Genomic DNA, 21,266 nt, shown 5'->3' with positions numbered 1-21,266 from the left:
ACTAGGTATTGTCATTATCTTACTAATCACCTTTTAGTAGTTTAATCAAAAAGTAAACTGGTATCTTAAGCTAGTTAAACTTGCTGCCAAACTACAAATACGTGCTTTTTACACAGGTATTCAATAAATATTAGTGGAAAAAATAAAAAATACATACGTATGTCTGTATTCTTATATTTTTAGTTGGAAAACTGTAAACTAAAAAGTATACATATTTGACCTATTTTAATTTGTTAATTTCAATACTCTTCTAGTTTGCTGGAATCTTTAAAAAGTATTTTCTCCTTAAAAGCTAATACATACAGTCTTGCTTCATTCCAAACGCAATACATCTCTGTAACCTGCAGTATTGACAGCGGTTTCGGTGGTGCTTATTAATAATACAATCCTTTGATCCTCGACATGAATATACTAAATTTTTTCGGATGCTTCTTTTAAAAAATCCTTTGCAGCCTTCACAAGTTACTGCTCCATAATGACGTCCTAGAGATAAAATGTTTAAGAAAACATAAAAGTCACATTATTTCAGAACAGACATGAAATAAGCCAATTTCTTCCCTTTAAACAACATGAGGTGAAACTAATTTTTGAGCTTCTGACATAAAAAACAGTTTTAGAAGTTATTTTTATTTATTTATTATAATTTTTTTAGAGACAGGATCTCACTCTGTGGCCCAGGCTGAAGTGCAATGGTGCAATCACAGTTCACTGCCGTCTTGAACTACTGGACTCAAGTGATATCCCCAAGTAGCTGGAACTACAGGCTTGTGCCACCACAACTGACCAGTTTTGTTATTTTTTTTTTTTGTAGAGACAGTCTTGCCATCTTGCCCAGGTTAGTCTTGAACTCCTGGCCTCAAGCGATCCTCCTGCCTCCACTCCCAAAGTGCTGGGATTACAGGCATGAGCCATCTCACCTGGCCTAATGTAATATATTAGTAAAGATCAGAAGTCATCATTTTTAAATGATTCCTTGGCCAAAATTTCTAGTTTTCACATTAAAACATTTTTCCACAGCTGGGCATGGTGGTTCATGCCTGTAATCCCAGCAATTTGGGAGGCCACGGCAGGTGGATCACTTGAGGTCAGGAGTTCGAGATCAGTCTGGCCAACATGGTGAAAGCCCATCTCCACTAAAAATACAAAAATTAGCCGGGCGTGGTGGCACACACCTGTCGTCCCAGCTACCCAGAAGGCCAAGGCAGGAAAATTGCTTGAACCCAGGAGGGAGAAGTTGCAGTGAGCCAAGATTGCACCACTGCATTCCAGTCAGGACAACACAGCAAGACTCCATCTCAAAAAAAAAAAAAAATTTTTTTTACATATTCACTTTCAAAAGTGAAATATGCATTTTATTTCATTACAAATCAAATTAAACTGCACTGAAGTAAAAAAATATATAAGTGAATAAAGAGCTTTGGAACCAGGCATGGTGGCTCACACCTGTAATTCCAGCACTTTGAGAGGCCAAGGAGGGGAGGGTGGATCACGTGAGGTCAGGAGTTTGAGACGAGCCTGGCCAACCCCATCTCTAACAAAAATACAAAAATTAGCCGTGTGTGCTGGCACACACCTGTAGCCCCAGCTACTTGGGAGGCCGAGGCAGGAGAATTGCTTGAATCCAGGAGGCAGAGGCTGCAGTGAGCTGAGATCATGCCACTGCATTCCAGCCAGAGCAACAGTGAGACTATCACAAAAAAAGAACTTCGGGAAAAAATTAGTTAAATTTTATAGGCTACAAACATTAACAATAAAAGTGACATACTTTAAGTAGAAGAAACATGGTAGTGTGGTAGTTATTTCAACAACACGACACATATAGGAGGTTATTTTTTTTTCTTTTTTTATTTTCAGGAGGTTATTCTTAATGTTACCTGATGCTTTGTCTCCACACACTACGCAAAGATCAAAAACCTTATTTGGTCCCTGGTCTGGAGAAGAATTATCTGTTAGGAGCTAAAAAAACAAAACAAAACAAAACAAAAACCTGTTGTTACTGGTAGCACTCATTCTATTAAAAAAATTAAAGAACATTCAGTTGGTCTTGCTTTGTTGCTTTCTTTTTCACAAGTTATTTTTAAACTTTGTACTCTATGAAGAGCTCAGAACCTTTCCATGTGGAATGACGTGACAAAAATAAGCTTGTAATAGCATGAAGAGATAACTCTGAACCTTTTAAATAGAAAAGGGGCGATAAATAAATTTCCTTGAGGTAATTATAATCATGCAGATGTGGTTGCTATACAAAGGTATGGACTTAAAAAGCTCATCACTAGGCACAGCTAATAAGATACTGGCAAAGGAAACTAGTTTCTTCTTTAAAAAACAAAAAAAGGCCGGGTGTGGTGGCTCACACCTGTAATCCCAGCACTTTGGGAGGCCGAGGCAGGCGGACCACCTGAGGTCAGGAGTTCAAGACCAGCCTGGCCAATGTGGTGAAACCCTGTCTCTACTAAAAATACAAAAAATTAGCCAAGTGTGGTGGTGTGTGCCTGTTAATCCCAGCTACTTGGGAGGCTGAGGCAGGAGAATCACTTGAACCCTGGAGGCAGAGGTTGCAGTGAGCTGAGACTATACCACTGCACTTTGGCCTAGGAGACAGAGCGAGACTCCGTCTAAAGAAAAAAAAAAAAAAAAAGGAAACTAGTTTCTTCCTTTAGGTTTATATTTCAACTTTTTCATCATTTTCTTTCAATCTTGAAATGTGAACAAATAAATTCAATTAAAAAATGGTATGGCATTTGAACTCCTTCAGGAATACTTCTGATTTTACCACCTTTAAATGGTTCTTAAAATGACTGCCCCTTACTATGTAATATATAGCATCATTTCTTCTTATATCACCACAAAAATCAGTCTTCAATAAGTACTTAAACAAAACAAAAACTTCTGGTACTAGATGTCCTATGAAAGCATCTATGACCAAGTATTACTCTTTTCTTTAATAGCCTACCTATTACAAATGCTGCTGATCTTTTATCTATTATTCCTAAGTCTGGAAGGAGATATTAAGAGATGAAGGGATTTGCCCACGTTCCTGAGAAAAACATCAGACCAAGTCCAATAGTAGGGCATCCTACAATATACCTGGCCAGTACTCCTCACACAACTGTCAAGGTCATCAAAAACAAGGAAAGTCTGAGAAACTGTCCTAGCCAAGAGAAGCCTAAGGAGACATGTCAACTCAATGCAGGAAGGTATCCTGGATGGGATCCTGGGACAAAAAAAAGCCATTAGGCAAAAACTAAGGAAAATCTAAACACCTATAGACTTAGTTAACATTGTATCAGTATTGCTTATTAATTGTAATATATCATGAATGTAAAATGTTAATAATAGGGGAAACTGTGTGTATTTATGGGGGAGTAATATGAGAACTCTGTTCTATATGCTCAGTTTTTCTGAAAATCTAAAACTATTCTAAAAAATCAAGTCTACAGGGTGTCAGGATGGCCGAGTGGTCTAAGGCGCCAGACTAAAAAAATCAAGTCTACTACTTTAAGAAAGAGAAATTAAGGTACGTATAATGTTATACTTTTTTTGTGACTTCTGTCTTGTTGATAAAATAACTTCTTATAAATCTGTGACTGTATCCACTTTCTACCTTTATTTCCAAAACTAATACAAATATCATTGGATGAACAGATGATATCAGGATATATAGGCAAAATTTCATGTTTTATGAATTCAGTTTGTCAATCAAAGAGGAATTTTCTTTCGTGAGTTTTTCATCATAAAAGATGGAACCCAATTTTAAGTAGACCCCCTTCAAAAAGTTTCTGAAGGCAACTTCAGAGTACATTATATTTGTATTCGATCATAACAGCCAGCAGTGAAACCACTGACGTAACCCCACAGGCATGTGGTGTATAAAAGTTTTTGAGTTTTTGAAGAATAATGTGTAGTTTTCTATTCTAGCAAAAACTAAAATGATGTAATGTTAATATATACTACTTCATTTCAGAGTAAAGCAGGAGACCATGACTACACTGCTTGCTATTTCATGAAGATGTGCAAGACAACAAAGGAGGCACAATGCTGAAGCCAGCAGCTATAGTCCAAACTTCTTGATTTGGCAGCTTCCTATTTGTAGCATAGGCAGCTTGGTTCTGGAAAATACAGCTACAAAAGCTGCTCCTGAGTTGACAATTTCCTAATTATGCAGAAGTACTAGGTCTCTTAGAAGCCAGTTTTGCAGCATGCTCCAATAGTCATTCTTGAAAACCTGGCCTAGAACTGTTTTTTCAACCTTCCTAACAATTCTGCAAGCTCTCTATATCCTTTATTAAAGGCCGTCCCATCGTCCTGGCTACAATAGCCAGAGTGGATCTTACTGTATGCAACAAATAATCCCCCAAAATATATGGCTGTGAGGAAAGTACAGTAGCTCATAGGAGAGGGCTGTCACTGTAGATACTGTGTTGCACATAATTTTATGCATTTTTTTCCTACTGAATATATGTAGATCTAAAGTCTTCATGGCAGGGCTTATGATTTAAAAAATTTTTTATATATATAAGAGGAAAAGACACTTCTATAGTTATTTACCTGCAGGTGTTGTGCAGACAGATCAGGAGTGGTAAAAAATAACTGGTTGACACCTGCTGCATCTGGAGTTGTAAGGAAAACTTTTCCTGGAGTGGAATCTTGCCTGGCCAGAATGACTTTGCTTGGAGTAGAGCCATCATGATTTGTCAGAATGAACTGCTTGCCTTGGGTATTGTGATCAAGTGCTGTCACAATCTGGATCTTCTGCCCAGTTTGCTGCTCTGTAACAATCTAACAAAATCATGAAAAATAATCAACTAAACTCAATCATTTATTTTTCTTTAACGACACAATTATCTTCTTACAAAAACACACCATTTCATATATATTCGATATAACACACACGTACCTTTTAAAATACCAATTCTATTGCCACAAAATTCTATCCTACAGAAATAAACAAATGTGCAAACAAATGTACAATAGTAAGAACATTTTGACTTCACTATTTTGATTCCCTCCTTTCCCTTCCCTCCCATGTTCCATTTAGACAAACATATATTGGGTGATTTATATTAGCTGTTCTGCATACTGGGATGTAGCAGTGAATAAAACAAAACTTTTGCCTTCATGAAGCTTTTATTTTAGTGGGGAAAGACAGATAATAAATAAGCAAATAATAATATTGTCAGGGGGTACTAAGTGCTATGAAGAAAAACAAGGTAAGGTGAGACAGTAACAGAATGAGGGCAACAAGAGAAGTTCACTCTAAGGAGGTGTCATTTTTGCACAGTCCTGAGTGAAGAAACAGACCAAGGGTTACGACTACCTAGGGGAAGAACATTCCAGGTAGAGGAAACAGAGCATATAAGTAGGTCCCAGGGCAGGAGGGAGGGTGTTTGACACATGTGAGGCACAAGGCACAGCGATAGAGATATACGATGAGTAAGACAGAAGGGAAGACAGGGATTACACTAGAATATGGGATCTGAGTGACAGCTGGGACTTAGAGGGCTTTATAGGCCAAACAAAAGTCTAGATTTCCTACTGTGTGAAATAGAGAGCCACCAGAGGGTTTGGAGCAGAGGAGTGACAGGATTTTACTTTTTAAAAAGGAATCAGACAGGCACAGTGACATGCATCTATAATCCCAGCTACTTGGGAGGCTGAGGCAGGAGGATCACTTGAGGCCAGGAGTTCGAGACCAGACTGGGCAACACTGTGAGACCCTGTCTCAAAAAAAAAAAAAAAAGTATAAAAAAAGTATTCTAAATTTAGTGTGAAGAACAGACTGCAAATGTTCAAGAGCAGGCCGGGTGCAGGGGCTCACGCCCATAATCACAGCACCTTGGGAGGCTGAGGCAGGTGGATCCCTTGAGGTCAGGCGTTCAAGCCCAGCCTGGCCAACATGACGACACCCTGTCTCTACTAAAATATAAAAATTAGCTGGGCATGGTGATGGGCGCCTGTAATCCCAGCAACTGGGGAGGCTGAGACAGGAGAATCACTTGAACCTTGGAGGCAGAAGTTGCAGTAAGCTGGGATTACATCACTATGCTCCAGCCTGGGAGACAGAGCAGGACTCTGCCTCAAAAAAAAAAAAAAGGACTGGACACAGTGGCTCATGTCTGTAATCCCAGCACTTTGGGAGGCCGAGACAGGCAGCTCATGAGGTCAGGAGATTGAGACCATCCTAGCTAACACAGTGAAATCCCGTCTCTACTAAAAATACAATAAATTAGCTGGCATGGTGGCATGTGCCTGTAACTCCAGCTATTCGGGAAGCTGAGGCAGGAGAATCACTTGAACCGGGGAGGAGGAGGTTGCAATGAGCCGAGAGCGCACCACTGCACCCCAGCCTGGGTGACAGAGCAAAAGTCTGTCTCAAAAAAAAAAGTTCAGAAGTAAAATTAAGGGAGATCAGAAAGGACACTATTGCAGATACCATCAATATGTGGTTATGACATATGGGCAGAAATACTGGCCAGGAACAGGGTAGTAGCCAAGCTGGGGGTGAAAAACAATTAAATTGGGATTTATTTATTTTAAGAAGAGAAAAGTAAAATATGCTGATGTACTGAAGTGGAATATGAAGAAAGAAGAGTCAAGGACGATTATAAAATTTTGGCTTGAGCAACTGGGAGGACAGAACTGCCATCTGCCATCTGGGGGGAGGAAAAAGTTCATGAATATACAGAACTATTTCAGCATTCAGAGTTTCTGTTATTCAGCAAATATATTACAGAGTAAACATCATTAAGCCAATTAAATTCCTTGATTCAATTTTAAAATGGCAAAGTCGGTTTGTTTCTAATTTTCCAAAATTCCAATCCTGTTCCTTCTGTACCAAACTTTTTCTATTTTTATTTTCCTGAAATTATTTCAGTATTCTTTTCTATGCAAAATTTAAAACAAAGTTCTGATTCACTAATCAGTTTCTACCTAAAGCAAGTTGTATTGGATAAAAGACTAATAGTCCATACTGATTTCTTAGAGAAGAGCATTTAGTGCATTCATGGTCCAACTGCTCTTGGGTTGAAACATTCTGCTTAAATGAGTAAAAGGACATTACTGCAGCATAATAATTATAATCATTGAATATTTAGGCAATCCAAAGAGCCTTCAATAGAGAAGAGTAGTAAATAATGGAAACAGTTCTTAGGTTTCAGGACCACTTTATAGGCTAAAATATTACTGAGGGTTCCGAAGAGTTTTTTTTTTTTTGAGATGGAGTTCCACTCTTGTCGCCCAGGCTGGAGTGCAGTGGTGCCATCTCGGCTCGCTGCAACCTGGGTTCAAGCGATTCTCCTGCCTCAGCCTCCCAAGTAGCTGGGACTACAGGCACCGGCCACCCCACCTGGCTAATTTTTTGTATTTTAGTAGGGATGGGGTTTTCTGCATGTGAGTTAGAAATTCAGAGAGAGATTTTAAAAATAGTTGATTCATTTAAAAATTAACAACCCATTAAATGTTAACATAATTTTTTAAAATTTATTTTTAAATTTATTTTAAATTTATTTTAAAATTTATTTTCATGGGTACATGAGATGTTTTGATACAGGCAGGCAATACGTAAGAATTGCATGGAAAAATAGGGCATCCATCCCCTCAAGCATTTATCCTGTATGTTACAATCAATCAATTATACTCTTTTAGTTATTTTTAAATGTATAATTAAATTATTATTGGCTGGGCACAGGGGCTCAAGCCTGTAATTCCAGTACTTTGGGAGGCTGAGGCGGGCGGATCATGAGGTCAGGAGCTCGAGACCAGCCTGACCAACATGCCGAAACCCCGTCTCTACTAGAAATACAAAATTTAGCCAGGCTTGGTGGCAAGCGCCTGTAATCCCAGCGACTTGGGAGGCTGAGGCAGGAGAATCGATTGAAGCAGGGAGGCGGAGCTTGCAGTGAGCCGAGACAGCGCCACTGCACTTCAGCTTGGACGACAGAGTGAGACTCCGTCTCAAAAAATAAAAATAAAAAATTATTGACTATAGTCTGTCTGTTGTGCTATCACAGACTAGGTCTAATTCATTCATCCTATTTTTTTTGGTACCCATTATAACCTATTTCTTAATGACTAAAAACTTTATTTTCCAAACAAACAAAAATGTAGTGGAGAGAATGGCTTTGTTTTACATTCCTACATATTGCTTTAATAAAGTCTGGTTTAACAGAAGTTGGAATCTCGTATCTGTTTCTTCATTTAATCTGTTGGACTATGTTGTTTTGGTTTTAACGAGGCTGGGCACAGTACCTCACACCTGTAATCCCAGCACTTTGGAAGGCCAAGGCAAGTGGACTGCTCCTGGTCAGGAGTTCCAGACCAGGCTGGACAACTTGGCAAAACCCTGTTGCTATAAAATATACAAAACATTAACCAGGTACGTAAGCACGGAAAATGGTCACAAAAAATCAGCCGGAAATATATTTCTTCACCATATATATGGTAAAGAAAATTCAGTTTCATATTTATTGGTTGAAAAGGGGAAGGATATTTTAATACCCTTTTCAAACTGTGAAAGTTGTTCTTTGATACTATATCAACTCAACAAGTGGCAGTTTTTCAAAGGTTAGCTGCAAGGTAGAGTCATAAACTATATTAAAATCTGTTGGTCTATCCTGCAATTTAAATGGATCCTTCACTCATGCATAATTTTGTAACACTATACACTGGTCATCTGGAAAGCAATGATTCAGTGAGTTATGTACACCTTATAAATGTTGACAAATTATATCGTACAGTATAATCACGTCACAGTCTGTAGAAAATTCCACTGTATACCTGGGAGAGAACAATACCGAAATGGCAAATAACATTTCGGTATTATAAAAAAATGGCCTTCACCTGGTTGATTCTCTGAAAGTGTCCCCAGATAATACTTTGAGAACTTCCAAATTATCTGGTATCTATTACCAAGTATTAGGAGGTAACCATTTAAAAAAATGAAGATGTCAGTATTGACACTGAACTCCTTCTGATCCCACCAAAACTGGTCTCAGATTGTACCCTCTAAAAAGCCTTCCCTCCAAAAGCATTCCTACTCACTCTACAGCTCTTTAATTTCCTTCCTTCCTTCCCTTCATTCCTTTCAATTGTTTTTCTTCCGTGCTCCCATTGCACCTGATACAATGACCTGTCACAGAACTTACCACATTCTACTATGAATTGTCTGATTATTCAACTATCTCTCAGTAGCTTGAAAAGCTATCTTAAGTTAGGGAATATCTTTTATTTCTGGAACTCCAGAACCTGGTATATGCATTTAGTATGAATTATAAAAGTTTGGTGGGTCAGTGCATCAACTGTAAACTAGACATACCTCTCCCATCTGTTGTTCAATAATTTGATGTGCAATTTCTTCTATGGTTGCCATGATCTAACTGCAAAGATGTCCTGCCAAAAATAAAAAGATGCTTTATAATTAAATTCACAAAAACACTTTTATTAAATAATTTATAAATAAAACTATATGATATTTAAGATTTGCTTCAAAATAATCTAGTTGAAGTGGGAGGGTTGGCTTTTTCTGAAGTCTCTTTTCTGTTCATGGTTGCCTTTTCCATGTCTTTTTTTTTTTCTTTTTTAAAAACAAGGCCTCACTCTATCACCCAGGCTGGAGTGTAGTGGTACCATCACAGCTCACTGCAGTCTCAACCTCCTGGGCTCAAGTGATCCTCCCACCTCAGCCTCCTGAGGAGCTGGAACTACTGGTATACACCACCACACCTGGCTAATTTTTTATTTTTTGTACAGATGGGATCTCACTGTGTTGCCCAGGCTGGCCTCAAACTCCTGGGCTCAATCTTCCTGTCTCGGCCTCCCAAGTGTTGGAATTGAATTGGCATGAGCCACCACGCCCAGCCCTCCATGTATCTTTTTTTTTTTTGGAGATGGAGTCTCGCTCTGTCACCCAGGTTGGAGTGCAGTGGCACGATCTTGGCTCACTGCAAGCTCCACTTCCTGGGTTCATGCCATTCTCCTGCCTCAGCCTCCCGAGTAGCTGGAACTACAGGCACCTGCCACCACACTGGCTAATTTTTTTGTATTTTTAGTAGAGATAGGGTTTCGCTGTGTTAGCCAGGATGGTCTTGATCTCCTGACCTCGTGATCCACCCGCCTTGGCCTCCCAAAGTGCTGGGATTACAGGCGTGAACCACTGCACCCAGCCCCAGCCCTCCATGTATCTTTAGATGTTTATACAGTCTTCCCTCTGAGTGCCTGTGTCATAATCTCTTCATAGAAAGACATCTGTTATTTTGGATTACGGCATACTCTAATGAACTAATTTTAACTCAATGATCTCTTTTAAGGTCTTATTTCCAAATATACTCAATTCTGCGGTACTGGTGGTTAGGATATCAACACAGGAATTTGGGATTCATGTGATTTTGTGGGAGAACTGAATTCAGCTCATAACACTCAGGCATAAACCTAGCAAGAAACATGCAAGATCTAGGTAGGCAAATAAAACTTTCAAATGCTGCCTAAAGACAAGAAAATCTACACTTGGGCCAGCCCCAGTGGCTCACATCTGTACTCCCAGCACTATGGGAGGCCAAGATGGGCTGATCACCTGAGATCAGGAGTTCAAGACCAGCCTGGCCAACATGGTGAAATGCCATCTCTACTAAAAATACAGAATTAGCCAGGCGTGGTGGCACATGCCTGTAATCCCAGGTACTCGGGAGGCTGAAGCAGAACTGCTTGAACCTGGGAGGCGGAGGTTGCAGTGAGCCGAGATCACGCCATTGCACTCCAGCTTGGGCCACAAGAGTGAAATTCTGTCTCATAAAGAAAAAAAAGAAAAAAAAAAAAATTAGCCGGGCATGGTAGTGGGTGCCCGTAATCCCAGTTACTTGAGAAGCTGAGGCAGAAGAATTCCTTGAACTTGGAAGGCGGAGGCTGTAGTGAGCCAAGATCGTGCCACTGCACTCCAGCCTGGGTGACAGAGTGAGACTCCGTCTCAAAAGAGAAAAAAAGAAAAAGAAAAACTACACCTTAAAGGACACATAAGAAAGAAAATGGTTCCAATAACTACCTCCAAGGAAAGAAACTGTAAGTTTGGAAACAGGAATAGGAGGCTTATTTTTCATTGAATAAGTGTTTGGTGCTTTTAAATTTTGCTTAAATACAAGTATTACCACAAAAATTAAAGTAATAAAAAGAAATCTTTTCCAGAAATCCTAAAATCAACACCAGCGCATTGGTGCATTAGACTCAAAGAAGTCACTTCATAATGAAAACTTAGGAAGATAAACTATTTGTTTATCTGAATGAATTCCAGGGACTCACTAGATTAATAGTCATGTACTGCATGATGTTTTAATCAATGAATGAGACTGCATATACAATAGCGGTACCACAAGATTACACCCGTAACACTATTTTTACTGTACCTCTTCTATGTTTAGATTTTTTACTTCCACAAATACTACTGTGTTAAAACTGCCTGCAGTATTCACTAAATTAACATGCTGTGTGGGTTTGCAAACTAAGAGCAACAGGCTATACTGTATAGCCCAGGTGTATGGTAAGTTATATCACTTAGTTTTGTGTAAGTATGCTCTATGATGTTCATTCATGATAAAATCACTTAGGGATGCATTTCTCAGAACACATCCCCATCACATATAACTATATATTTTCCAAGACTAAATTTAACTCCGAAGATAAGGCAACACACACATTCCTTTTTTCCCCCAAAAGGGAAAGAATGATTTTAAACATTTATTAATCCATCCATCCATCCATCCATCCATGCATCCATGCATCTATGTATGCATCTATGCATCCAACCATCCATCCATCCATCCTTCCTTCATGGATGCCACTGAAGGAAGATTCTCAATCTTATAAAAAAGAGCAACTTTCCCTTTCCCTAACTACACCTTTCAGTTGAGTTCCAGGATCTATGTCTGACACTGGGATAGGATAATAAAGACGGTCTCTACCCTGAAGAGATGAGAAACAAGATAAGCAATGGTATAAGTTAAGGCTGCTCTGATAGCAGTGTCTGTTTTCTTCCCATTCTTCCCAGCTTCAAATAGGATCCAGCCTGATAAACCGGCCTTGAGCAGCCAATACAAAAGTAAAATTTCCAAGGTTTTTTTTTTTTTTTTTTTGAGACAGAACCTTGCTCTGTCACCCAGGCTGGAGTGCAGTGGTGCAATCTCAGCTCACTGCAACCTCTGCCTCCCAGGTTCAAGCAATTCTCCTGCCTCAGCCTCCCAAGTAACTGGGATTACAGGCATGCATTACCATGCCCAGCTACTTTTTGTATTTTTTTGTAAAGAAAGAGTTTCACCACGTTGGCCAGGCTGGTCTCGAACTCTTGACCTCAAGTGATCCGCCCACCTCAGTCTCCCGAAGTGTTGGGATTACAGGTATGAGGCACTGTACCCAGCCAACACACACATTCTTTATATACTGTTAGTAAAAGGTTAGACTGTTTTAACCTTCCTAGAAGTCATTTGCCAATGTATACCAAGAGCCTTAAAAATGTTCATATTCACTGGCTCAAAAATTTATTCAATTTTCTTCCATTCAACAAATACTTGTTGAATGCTTACTATGGGCCTGGCATTCACAGAAGGACTTACAGAACTAAATCACATCCTTATTCTTCAACTTCAGACCATCAGTGCTGCTTTAATGGCAAAGGAACAAAGTTTTAATCCCTTCCCTTGGTATTCATTCAATATTTATTATGCTTTCACAAGGTGTCTGGCACTGTGAACACAAGGGAGAGTTCTTTTATAATCCGACTTCCCCCATTCTCATTTCCTGTCACTCTCAAGAGGGGGCCTCTTCAGGTCAAACTATCATGTGCTTTATTCCCCAACATATTCCTACTTTCTCCCTCATTTAAATCCCACCTGACCTTTAAGATTTGGTTCAAGCCAGGGCTCCTGCCTGTAATCCCAGCACTTTAGGAGGCCAAGGCATGTGGATCACCTGAGGTCAAGAGTTCAAGACCAGCCCGGCCAACATGGTGAAACCCCATCTCTACCAAAAATACAAGAATTTAGCCGGGTGTGGTGGATGGTGCCTGTGGTAACAGCTACATGGGAGGCTGAGGCAAGAGAATCGCTTGAATCTAGGAGGCGGAGGTTGCAGTCAGCCGAGATCGTACCATTGCACTCCAGCTTGGGAAACAAGAGCAAAACTCCGTCTGGGGAAAAAAAAAAAAAAAATTTGGTTCATAGTTTTTCACCTAGTCTTTCTTCAAGGGTCTAGCATTTATTGTGTAGACTAAGGTTGTTAACTAGGATTCAGAAAAAGATTTGTTAACTCCTAATATTGTATGTAAATTTTATCTAAAGGTACATTTTTCTAGAGACAGTTCATAAAAGACTTTAAGAGGCTGCAGATGGTCTTGTGACTGAAAAAAGGCAACGAATTATATTTATCCTATTATTTATTGTATGCTGTTTTGTTATTTATTTTGTTTTTATTTTATTTGTTTTATTTAATAAAAAAAAAAATTAGCTGGGTGTGGTGGCTCCTGCCTGTAGTCCCAGCTACTCAGGAGGCTGAGACAGGAGAATCGCTTGAACCCGGGAGGTGGAGGTTGTAGCGAGCGGAGATCGCGCCACGGCACTCCAGCCTGGGTGACAGAGAGAGACTCCCTCTCCAAAAAAAAAAAAAAAATCATCGAGTATCACCAACCACACAGCAGAAATGGTTCAAAAAACCTCAAAATTGAAGGTCTATTTACAACGTCTAGAGGTATTAAACCCTAAAGGCCTTAATTTTAGGTCTTTTGCTTTTGCTTTCCGGTTACTTTTTTAAAGACTGACCTACTTACTGAAGATTATGGGACAACTTGGCAACATTCATACTGCACAAAAATGGTATCTGCACGAGCTGAAAGAAGAATTTCTTAACAAAAGAGCTATCTATCGGAAGCTTGGACATGTCCCCTACAGTGAGGACCCCGGGGCCGTTCCGTATCTTCTGAAAAGATCCAGGTCCACAGGCAGCGACGACCCTGGCCCGATTTGTCGTGAGAGAAAAGTGAAAGTGGAGGGCGTCATTCTGTCCGTCCCGTGAAAGCATGAGAGTTAGGCAGGGGATGCAGGCCGGGACCTGCGGCCACTAGCCGAGCGTCGGCCTCTCCCGGGACTCACTCGTTCCGGCGTTAGCCGTGCGCCTTCGAGGCCCCGGCGCTGCGCGCGGCTCCCCGGGGCGGGGGAAACTGCGGCACCGCGGAAGCTTTCCCTGCAGGTTAAAGGTCAGAGGCGCTGCGATGAGCGCACTGGGAGAGGCAGTTGTGTGCTCCGAGCCGCTCGGCGTCCGACCCCGCGTCCCGCCTCTCCGGGGACCCAGAGCATTCGGGGCCGCCGCTCCGCGCTCCCAGCCCAACTCCAGCAGCCCAAAGCGGCGCGCCCAAACTGAACGGCCCCGCTGGCCGCAGGGCGCAGGCCGGGGGATGCCCTGGGAGTCCGTTGGCCGTTGGGGTGAAGGGCACCCCCCGTCCCCCGCCCCCGACGCGGTCGCTGGTGTCCCCACCCAGCGCTTCTTACCGGCGCTTTTGCGCCCCGCTGACTCCGGCGTCGGGCGCCGACGCGACAGTCCCGCGGTTGCCACTGCTGGATTGGGGGGCGCTCCGGAAAGAGAGGTTGAAGGAAGCCCACGGGAGGGGGGATCGAGATTCACGGCGGAGGGAGCTTTCTGTGTTTGGGTATTTGGGAGGGTCAGAGTTCGTGACCCCTTTCTTGGCTCGGCGGCGCGCTATCACGCCAGCGCCTGCGCATTAGCGACGGGGAGAAGCGGCGAGAGGAGGTCGTGACGTTCCCAGGGTGAGGTGGAGGGATCAGAGGGCCGAGCAGCGGCTCTGTGAGTCCACTGCCCCCTTTTGGCTTGGAGGCAGAGTGCCCCGCCAGAGCTACGCGTCCCCAGCCAGGTACTTTTTGCAGCCACGTGCAAAGGTTTAAGCACTGTTTGCCAAAGGTGGGCATTAGGGGAAGTTTTGAGTCAACGTTTCAGATTTGAGTAATAACCCTCTGGGTCGTAGGCATATCTGTTTCTAATTTCTGGAAAACTGGGCCCTGGATAGAGTCCAATCATATTTAAACTTTATATATAATGACAAGCTGAGGCCGACTCATGCAAATGGTAAGGCAAAGTTTCATTATAAACTGTTGTGAGTAGAGAGACATAATGGCTAAACAGGGCAAGAATGTAATCACTAGAGACTGGGCACGGTAGCTCACGCTTGTAATCCCAGCAAGTTGGGAGGCCAAGGCGGACGGATCACTTGAGCCCAGTTGTTCGGGACCAGCCTGGCCAACATGGCGAAACCCCGCCTCTACAAAAAAATTAGCCGGTCCTGGCGCGTGCCTGTCGTCCCAATTACTTGGAGGCTGAGATGGGAGGATCACCTGAGTCGAGACGGCAGTGAGCCAAGATCACACCACTGCACTCCAGCCTGGGTGACAGAATGAGTCTCTCTCTATATATATTTATTTTTTTTCCATATCCTCTCTCTATATATAGTGTGTGTGTTTGTGTGTGTGTATATGAAATCCTCAATGGCCGTTTTATTGTCTGTTTTGCTCCGTGATGTATTACCAAGCGCATAGGACGATGTCTGCTATCAATAATGATGTATGAAACGAAAACCAGGCAGGTGGCTGCTGGGAGGCCAAGGCAAGATCACTTTGGGCCAGCAGTTGGAGACTAACTTGGGCAAGATAACAAAACCCTGCCTCTACAAAAAAAAAGTTTTCAAATTGTGAAGAGACATTGGATGGAACATCGCATTCTAATAGTGGCCACCTGTAGCAGCAAGGTGTGGCAGGAATAAATGCCCTGTGTGCAAAGTACTCTGCGCTTTAGATTTTGAAGCATTCTTGAAATTTCTATTTTTTTTTTAATCTCCTTTGTTTTACCATGAAATTTCTATTTAACCTAGCTTAGATCGGCACTGTAGGAAAGCAGCCACAAACTCAGGGCAGAAATCCAAGGAAGGAAAAACAATTGCTGGGAATGAGAACATCTCTGTTATTTCTCTTTGGAACTCGGCAGACGGACAGAGATCAAGGCATGAAACAATCCCTAACAAGTAAAAATATGCTTTATCCCTCATTAGAAATCCACCTCTGCTGAGCACAGTGGCTTCTGCCCCCAGAGCTTTGGGAGGCTGAGGTAGGAGACTTGCTTGATGCCAGGAGTTTGAGACCAGCCTGGGCAACATAAACTCCATCTCTTAAAAAAAAAAAAAAAAAAAAAAGGGCATGGGGGTACAGGCCTGTATTCCTAGTTACTGAGGAGGCTGAGGTGGGAGGATTGCTTGAGCCCAGGAGTCTGGTCCAGTGTTGGCACCATTGCATTCCAGCCTGGGCGAGAGTGAGATTTTTATTTTTTTTTCAGCCTCTACCTTTGAGCATTATTTGTTGTGTATTTGGTTTGGTGTTAAGGGAAACCCCCTATCAATACCATAAGCTGGTCCCAAAGGTGAAAATTATGAAAGTATAGTCACGTCAGGGACATGTTCTGAGAAATGAGTCCTTAGGCAATTTCATCATTTTATGCTCATCATAGAGTGTACTTACCCAAACCTAGACGGTCTAGCCTAGACACACCTAGGCTGTATGTAGTCTGTTGCTCTTAAGTCACAAACCTAGGACAAACCTGTACAGCATGTTACTGAATACTGTAGGCAGTTGTAACATAGTGGTAGGTATTTGTGTATCTAAATATATATAAACATAGAAAAAGTACAGTAAGTCCTTTAAGAAAAAGAAGTGCAGTAAAAATAGAGGACTATAATCTTATGCCACCATTATCATATATGTGGCCTTTGACTGAAATATTGTTACGCAGTGCACGATTGCACTATAGGCCCAATGGATACAGGCAATCTGAGACCTCTTCACTATTCTTCGTGGAGAATATGTATGCCTGTAGTGATGCTTGTGGTTATCCCTTATCACCCAATTAATTCACTTAAGTCACTGTAAGTTGACTTGTTAAAACTTGGAAGTAGAAGCCATTTTGGGAACATCATTTGTAGGTGAAGAAGTGTTTCCATTAATTATGCTTCAGGAAAAGAGGTAAATGAAGTTCATCTTTATTTCTTTTTGAGATAGAGGCTCACTCTGTTGCCCAGGCTGGTGTGCAGTGGCATGATCTCAGCTCACTGCAACCTCCGCCACCTGGGTTCAAGAGGTTCTCGTGCCTCAGCCTCCCGAGTAGCTGGGATTACAGGCGCACAGCACAATGTCTGGCTTTTTGTATTTTTAGTAGAGACGGGGTTTCACCATGTTGGCCAGGCTGGTCTCAAACTCCTCACCTCAAGTGATCCGCCCGCCTCGGCGTCCCAAAGTGCTGGGATTACAGGCATGAGCCACTGTGCCCAGCCGAAGTTCATCTTTACATGTGTGACTCTGGCCGAAGTTCATCTTTAAATGTATGATGCTGGCCAGGCTCAGTAGCTCATGCCTGTAATCCCAGCACTTGGGGAGACTGAGGGAGACAAAAAATTAGCCAGGCATGGTGGTGCACATCTGTAATCCCAGCTCCTCAGGAGGCGGAGGCAGGAGAATTGCTTGAACCCAGGAAGTGAAGGTTGCAGTGAGCTGAGATCACGTCATTACGCTCCAGCCTGGGCGACACAGCAAGACTCTGTCTTGAGGGGGAAAAAAGTCATACCAACAAAATATATTAAATTTATTTTGTATAAATATAATACATATTAACATTATTTACAATGCCACTTTTTTTATTTATAAAGTATCTTTATATGGACAAAAAGATACAAACTGTTATCATTTTAAGTACAAAGTATTTCTAGAAATACATTATAAGTCATTTAGAAAAAAACTATTTCAAGATTGGTTCTTACATGCTATGACCAATTCATATGAAAGAGCAAGTTGTTCTCCCTTCATTCCTTCCCCCACCCCAAAGGAAAAGGAATTTGATATTTAGGCTTAAAAAAAATTCCTACTATATCTTTAAAAAAAAAAAAAAACCCTACTCAAAACAATTATCTCTTATAAGGGAAAATGTCATAGATAAGATTTTCCTTTAGAAAATGACATTAAAAGTGGCATAAGCCCCAGAATGATATGTGTATTAGAGGCACTTCAAAAAAAAAATCAGAAGGGATCCATAGGAAGGAATTTAATTCAGCAAATACTGAGTGTCCACTGCATGCAAGGCACCCTGCCAGATGCTGTGGGGGAAATCTCAAATGCATTAGTTGTCCTTAGGGATAGAAGGTGCTAAGCACCATACAAAAGATTATAAACTAAAGGCTGTGTGGGGGTTGCAGGAAGGAGACAGGATCTAATCTGGAGGAATAGGGGAGAGAAAGACTAAGGGTCAGCTATCACAGAGAAGTCTTGGATAAGCAGTCAGAGATGCGGATGGGTGAATGAAGAAAACAAAAGGAAACTGTGAACAGAGAAAGTTTGGGTCAGAGTACAAAGCTGGAGTGTATGGCAACTGAGGAAGTATTCCATGCCAAGTCACTGGGAAAGCCACCGAAGCATGTAAAAGTGGGGATGAAACTAGATTAGAGCTACGTTGTTGGAAGATTGCTCTGGCAGTGTTTAAAATGGGATCACACAATGGCATTGGAATTAGAAGTTATTGCAATAATGGGAGCAAGTAACAAGGACTTGAACTAGGGCCTATGTAATAACGGCAGGGCAATGAGGATGGAAAGGATACAAGAGTAATTGCAGAGTCTTGTTGAGAGTTGGAGGCAGATTCTGGAGTCTCAAATGGTATCTTTCTCTTACAGAAGAAAATAAACAGATTTGAATGGGAAGAAAGTTGAGTTTTATTCATGTAAAGTCTGAGATGCTTGAGGACTCATACAGATAGCCAATAAGTAGTTACAAATGGAGCTCTGCAGGATAGTGGAGAGAGATCGTCTAAAGTCCAGGTTACAATGTGGATATTTTCAGGCTGTGTTGGAGTTGTAGATGACAAGAATCCTGTCCTTTATTCAACTGAACAAATATTTTCTCTTTAAAGACCCAGAAAGCCAGGCCTGGTGGTGCATGCCTCTGTAGTCCCAGCTATTCCAGAGGCTGAGGTGGGAGGATTGCTTGAGCCCAGGCATTTGAGTTCAGCATGGGTAACATAGCGAGACCCGGTCTCTTAAAAATGAAAAAGACCTAGGGCAGTATTATGAAAGACAGTGATATTAAGTACACTGCCTTCAAGGAGTGTGCAGTACAATAAGAAAAACAGAATATATATCTCTGGAAATCCCACTGACTACATTTGACTAAAATGGACCTCAAACTTTTCAAAACCTGAGCACAATGGAAGCACACTCCAAAACATACCAACATCTGCTGTGATATATAACATTTACATTTTAACTAAATTACCAAATAGAAGACTTTCCCCATGTCTAGATATATTCTATGAACCAAATATACACAGTCGGCTGACAATTATACTTTAAAACTGTCGCCTTCTCTTTGTTGTGTCATTATAGCTTTCATGTGAATCAAGGGTTGGTCTGATCTCATTTTAAGAAATGCAACTAAACACTCAAAAGAATCAAGCATCTTGGGCAACCAAAATACAATAGGGGGATGCTGCCTACATTACAGAAAAAGGGAAAAGCTATTGGAAAGAGGTTCGGAAATGTGGATGATGCCAGAGATAGTTACTCTCATTTTCTTAGGACTCTGATGGGTCCTAAACATTTATAGCTGCCACAGATAAAGGTGGAGTACTAGTTGGGGACACTCACTAACAATGCCAGCTTTCCCCTGGTTCATCTACATTATGCTTAGCATCATTTTAGCTTAGCTTTATAAAGGCCCTACTCTCTCCTCCTTATGAATTAAAAGGAGATACCTGAAAAAGGGTTTGATGGAAGCACAGGCACACTTATCTGTATAATAAATACAGTATCCTTGGAATCTACATACTACTTATACTTTTCTCCCCATTTATAGACTGCACCCAACATCATTTTTCCTCTAAAATATTAGCTATCAAAATATATTTTTATAGTTTTTTTTAACAATAAATTGCATATAATTAGGTTCTTAGTTGACACTGAATGAGCCAAGTTATATAAATAACAATTGATTGGCTTTAGTAAGTTATGAAGGACTCATAAAGGGGCAGGGGAATGTGATACTATTCCACATTTAAAACATCTTTTTGGGAGAAGGAAAATTGGATAGCTTCCACAGAGACTAAACATTTTTCTAAACCCTCCATGGGGCTAAGCCAATAGCAAATACAATCACATGCATTTTACATGTAATTAAAGAGACTGTAAGTTTGTGCCAGGTTTCTTCCCTCTCTCACTCTCTTTAGATTTAGAACTGGTTCATGATTCAGCCAGGTCTTGGAAGGTAGAATAGCCTGGCTGATATTTTTTAGATTCTAAGGCTTACGCCAAACCTTGTAGTCAGAAGGCTGAGAGCTCAAGAGGAGGGAAAGAAAACCCACATAACTTGTCTTGCGAAATGCCAGACTGAATGCAGCAGAAAGAAACACTTTATAAGGTATAACTTTGGCCTCCAAAAAGAATACACTAAAAACTGCAACGATTTTAACATGGAAGCCTTACTTATGTGATCTTGATTATATAAAATTGAGCTACAAAGAAATTTTAGTGTAGTGTACCTGCTATGACAGAAAGGGGATGGCACGTTAGGATTGTGTATGAGGTTGCAACACATTTAAAATGACTCCATGGCAAGAAATAGCCACAAAAAACTATAGCAGCCAACTCTAGATCTAGTAGGGACTCTGGTGCTGCACCAAATAGCATTCAAAAGGCCCCAGAAAGGCACTCAGTAATCCTCATGGTTGCTGTTAAGGATCACACTGAATTAGGAAATCCTTTATTTAGAAGTAGAAAGGAAAATTCTTACACCCTTTAAATAAATATTCTATGGATAACCTTGCTGTTTAATTTTTTTTTTTTTTTTTTTGAGATGGAGTCTTGCTCTGTCGTCCAGGCTGGAGTGCAGTGGCACCATCTTGGCTCACTGAAACCTCCGCATCCTGGGTTCAAGCGACTCTCCTGCTTCAGCCTGCTGAATAGCTGGGACTACAGCCATGCACCACCACGACTAGCTAATTTTTGTATTTTTAATAGAGATGGGGTTTCACCGTATTGGCCAGGCTGATCTCGATCTCCTGACCTCAGGTGATCCAGCAGCCTCGGCCTCCCAAAATGCTGAGGTTACAGGTGTGAGCCACCGCTCATGACCGTTAAGATAATTTATAGTTTAAACTTCGTTAATAAATTGTATATTGTCAACATCAGGGATGGCTTT

General features: G+C 41.2%; 1 protein-coding gene and 1 long non-coding RNA gene across 12 annotated transcripts in view; one reads left to right on the top strand and one right to left on the bottom strand.

The window, feature by feature from the left end:
* The window catches only part of LOC105483685 (uncharacterized), a 58,694-nt gene extending 54,145 nt beyond the window's left edge, over nt 1-4,549 (top strand). For 3 of the 6 annotated variants that reach the window (XR_988486.3, XR_988484.3, XR_988487.3), the window contains 2 exons: nt 3,434-3,517; nt 3,965-4,549. This is a non-coding gene — a long non-coding RNA (uncharacterized lncRNA). Of the gene's footprint in view, nt 1-2,948; nt 3,198-3,433; nt 3,518-3,964 lie in introns of all 6 variants that reach the window. The other 3 variants (XR_011608958.1, XR_011608957.1, XR_011608956.1) reach the window with 2 other exon arrangements.
* The window catches only part of LOC105483687 (nuclear receptor subfamily 2 group C member 1), a 52,040-nt gene extending 37,383 nt beyond the window's left edge, over nt 1-14,657 (bottom strand). For 3 of the 6 annotated variants that reach the window (XM_071071293.1, XM_071071297.1, XM_071071298.1), the window contains exons 1-5: nt 14,520-14,657; nt 9,314-9,387; nt 4,549-4,779; nt 1,875-1,956; nt 304-483 (exon numbers count right to left, since the gene is read on the bottom strand). In XM_071071293.1, coding sequence (XP_070927394.1) covers nt 304-483; nt 1,875-1,956; nt 4,549-4,779; nt 9,314-9,367 — 547 coding nt within the window. In that variant the 5' untranslated portion in view covers nt 9,368-9,387; nt 14,520-14,657. Of the gene's footprint in view, nt 1-303; nt 484-1,874; nt 1,957-4,548; nt 4,780-9,313; nt 9,388-13,793; nt 14,103-14,123; nt 14,256-14,519 lie in introns of those variants that run through there. The other 3 variants (XM_071071296.1, XM_071071294.1, XM_071071295.1) reach the window with 3 other exon arrangements.
* Nucleotides 14,658-21,266: the final 6,609 nt, after the last annotated feature.

The sequence above is a fragment of the Macaca nemestrina genome, chromosome 10 (assembly GCF_043159975.1).
Source record: "Macaca nemestrina isolate mMacNem1 chromosome 10, mMacNem.hap1, whole genome shotgun sequence".
Classification (NCBI taxonomy): Eukaryota; Metazoa; Chordata; class Mammalia; order Primates; family Cercopithecidae; genus Macaca; species Macaca nemestrina.
Note: the sequence above shows the minus strand (reverse complement) of the source record. Positions and strands in the feature narration are given on the sequence as shown.